Source organism: Plasmodium fragile (assembly GCF_000956335.1).
Source record: "Plasmodium fragile strain nilgiri unplaced genomic scaffold supercont1.19, whole genome shotgun sequence".
Classification (NCBI taxonomy): domain Eukaryota; phylum Apicomplexa; class Aconoidasida; order Haemosporida; family Plasmodiidae; genus Plasmodium; species Plasmodium fragile.
The window spans coordinates 155,412-159,187 of NW_012192599.1; the positions used below are offsets into that span (position 1 = coordinate 155,412).

The 3,776-nt window shown below is 43.1% G+C and overlaps 2 protein-coding genes across 2 annotated transcripts; both read right to left on the bottom strand.

Moving 5' to 3' along the window:
- Window positions 1-336: 336 nt before the first annotated feature.
- On the bottom strand, window positions 337-1,146 carry AK88_02048 (uncharacterized protein; the record flags this gene model as incomplete). Its single annotated transcript, XM_012479682.1, has 4 exons — window positions 337-439; window positions 557-610; window positions 746-823; window positions 1,046-1,146. The coding sequence occupies 4 exons, from the start codon at window positions 1,144-1,146 to the stop codon at window positions 337-339; spliced, it is 336 nt and encodes a 111-aa protein (XP_012335105.1).
- Window positions 1,147-2,034: 888 nt separating this feature from the next.
- On the bottom strand, window positions 2,035-3,132 carry AK88_02049 (uncharacterized protein; the record flags this gene model as incomplete). Its single annotated transcript, XM_012479683.1, has 1 exon — window positions 2,035-3,132. The coding sequence occupies one exon, from the start codon at window positions 3,130-3,132 to the stop codon at window positions 2,035-2,037; it is 1,098 nt and encodes a 365-aa protein (XP_012335106.1).
- Between the last annotated feature and the right edge of the window lie 644 nt (window positions 3,133-3,776).

Genomic DNA, 3,776 nt, shown 5'->3' on the forward strand with positions numbered 1-3,776 from the left:
TTTTTTTTTTTTTTTTTGTAATTATAGTTGTTCGCTCGTTTTTTGGGTGAAATGCCCATTTGTGGTAAATAACGAGAGGGGGTCAGGGGGGGGGGTGATAAAGTTGCCCTGAAAAATGCTGACATGAGAGGTCGTTTGGGGTGGGACGCGCGCACAATCTGAGTCTCACCATTCCGAACATTTAGAGGTCCTCTTTCGGCTTCTCCAGCGTGGGGGCCAGCACCTCGGGAAAGGGGTCCAGTGCCGCTGCGGTGGAGGGGGGGAAAAAAAAAAAGATGCAAAATTGCTTCAGCATGCGTGTGTAAGCGAATGAGCTGCCATTCCGTTAACGGCAGTTTACTTCCAGAAGGCACTTTTCCGGTTCACTTTATTACCCGTGTATTTCCACTTGTCCACAATCTCCTTCTTCTGCCTATCGCTGAAGTATTCTATATTTATTCTTACAGAAAAAAAAAAAAAAAAAAAAACAATGGGCGGGGGTGCACAGGTAATATATGTGCAGTTGGATTAGTCTGTTCATTCAAGCATCTGTGGCGCTTTTCTCTTCGCGACTTACTTCTCCTTTTCTCCAGTTAAGTACTCTACTTCTATCATGGGTGGATTTTCATATCTTCAGAGATGGGGGTAGGAGGGTTCACATGTGCGGGTGAGCAAACAGTGCAATACATGCAACGCACATAAGGGTGGGGAAGCGACAGGCGTGGTAAACACACCGCACACACACATGTACTCATAAAATGCTTACGCTAGGAGTTCCCATGTTACAGTCAATAGGGGGTACTTTTGTTTTATTTTTTGGGAGGACGCATAGACAATGAGTCGCCTGTGGGGGGAACATGGGAACGTGTGCCAGCCGGGGTGGGTTAATCTGTTTAGGTGGCCATTGGTACGCGGCCATGGGCGCCATCCGTTCGTATGGTCCATATGGAGAGGAAAGGGAGCACGTACAAACAACTGAGTGTAATCATTTCCTTTCCAAATCAATTTGTCCCCTGCGGGCACCCCTTTTATCTTTGCTCCTGCTCGGACTGGTTAAACTACCTACCTCGCAACGTCCGCCTTCTCGCTGCGCACAGGGGAATAATACACATGCAATTTCCTCAGGTACTTTAAAAAAGTCAAGGGAGGGAAGAGCCTGTATCTCATTTTGCTAACAGCAGGATGGTGTGCTCATCAGGGGGGACAGGTACCTTTCCGTCTTTTGCAACGGGGGGAAAGCAGCGTGCGGGATTTGGCTCCAACCTGTTGCACGCAGCATCATGTAGCATGGTGCAACAGGACATATCTGAGCCTTACGTACTACCAATAAGGCGGCTCGCCTTTAATGAGGGTACCCATTAATACTAGCACCTGCGTTCTGAATTTCCTGTTTGTGCAACACGCACCATGGGGTAACTTTTACAGGATTACGTTATCCAAAATATTTTTCATTTTAACTTCATAACTTTTTGTAGCTGCTGACTATTTGGCTATTTTCTCAAAAAAAAAAAAAAAAAAAAAAAATTTAAAACGACGCAGAAATGGCTAGCCAAAAAGTTGATGCTTTTTTGATTTTTTTTTCTTTTTTAATTAAATGGCGGGGCATCGAGAGGGATAGCTGCGCCAATGCAGGCATATCATAATATATCTACACACATACATTCATGCCACCGCGGCAAGTGGAGAAGATCGTTTGCAAATGAGGCAGAACGAAACATACATATGATGTTTACATCCATCCTGGGGAAGGATCATACAAAGTGGCGGTTATATCATACGGAATGGCGAGTTTAAAAGAAAAAAAAAAAAAAATGGCATGTTATTATGCCCGTAAAGCATGTAAAAAATGTGTGTTACAAGTATGACTTGAAAAAATGGCTCTACTGTTAAAATTTTCTTTTGAATTTGACACAAATGAAAAAAAATAACTACACACCGCAGAGGGGGTCCTCTTGTATGGGAATTAAAAATTCGGGGGATACATAAACAACCACGTGTTCACTTACTCTGATGTGTGTGTATGTTGTGTATGCGTCCCAAAATTGGGGAAGAAAATCACGAATTACTGCGCACCGTTTTATAAACCTTAAAATGGTGATTGAGGTTTTTTACAGAGTGAAGCTTCGCTCGGCTGAACAAGGCCCCGTTGTCTCTGTTCAATTCATCAAAGATGACACATTTAATGCGCGAGTGCACCATCGCCATTGCACACATAAAGCAGGGTTCGTGGCTTAGGTATGCGTAATAATTCGTGCATAGGTACTGGTCGTCCTCAACAGCGTTGACCATGGATAACCGCGTGAGGTCTTCCCCATCAGCGGCTCCACCATCGACTAATTCATCCTGATCCACCGCTGCGAATTTCAAGTTGGGCGTGCTTCCACCTGACACGCTGTCCCCTTCTCTACTTCCAATTCTGCATTTTTTGTTACTCGGGCCTTGTTGGCATTCCGAGGTGTGCGCATTCTGCACATGATTAGTGATGCAATCTGTAGTGTTACTCTTACAATCGCTTGTTCCCATGTGCACTTCCTTCTTCATTTTCCACAGGTAACGTAATTTGAAGGAAGCCTGTTCAATGGCCAACATCACCGCATGCTGCAATGGGTGATTTTTTATATTATCACCTGAACAGGCAATAATTTTATCGTTGTGCGTTAAAACACACCCACCTTGGCAGGTGCCAAAATTTTTCCCAACACGAATTGCAATGTGTACAAAGTGTATGAATTTCTTTATTTCTTCTTTTGCTAATGTTGTTACCTCATTTGCTGGTTTTCTATAGTAGAGTGGCCAATGCACGGACCATTCTGCGTACTGCTTTCTCGTCATGGGGGGGTGCTTGGACACATGTACCATTTTCATGGTAATTGGCTTGCCTCCATTTATTTGCAAAAGTTCGATAAGTAAATCGTCTGGAAGTTTGTCACAGAAACCTACAAGTATCTGGACATTTTCGTCGTTTATTTTTCTACACCTTTTCAAATAATTATAATTGTTACCAAGTTGGCTATTGACAAAATTTCGCATCACATTTAAGCATTCCTTTGTTGTGTCTTTCGTTGTTTCAAGACAGTACATGGGGATTAATTCGATCGCTTGTGTGTACGAGTCTGGGTACACTTGTTCTATGTCAACGATTTGGGAATCCATCATGGGATGGGCCAGCATACAATTGGTCACGCCTTCCCCGCAAGGGTGTGTATGGGTCCCTATAAGGTGTCCATGCAATGTGGCTCTAAAAGGTGTCCTTTACTAGAACTGAGGAAGAGGAACCCCCTTGAAGAATTTATCAAAATGGAGGAGCCAACTTGTGAGCAAGTGCCACTAGCAACTGAACAAATTGAAGAGGCACAAAAAAGAAAAAAAAAAAAAAGCTAACGGTAAAATCTTCCATTTTGAGAGAAAAAGTATATGTGAACAGCTGAAGAGGTGTTCACTTCCATTTTCTCCCCAACTGGGTGGTCCTCATACTGGACGTTCCTTTAATTAAGCGCTTTGGTGGACTTTATACCACAAGAGTGTCCTTGTCATTGCAACGTAGGTTGCCCATTCGTGAGGAGGTCATTGTATGCTTCTCCATTTCGAACCTGTAGCCCTTTCCTTCATCGCGTTACATTTGTTCTACCTGTGTTATAATAATTGTTTTACGAGGAGTAGTTTCTCTTTAGGTTCGCATAAAAATGGGTGAAACTCCCCAAGCTCGCTTTTATTTTTACCATGTTTTAGGCATCCGAATGGCTCTTGCACATATGTAACTGTTCACCTTTAGGCATTGCAAAAAAAAAAAAAAAAAA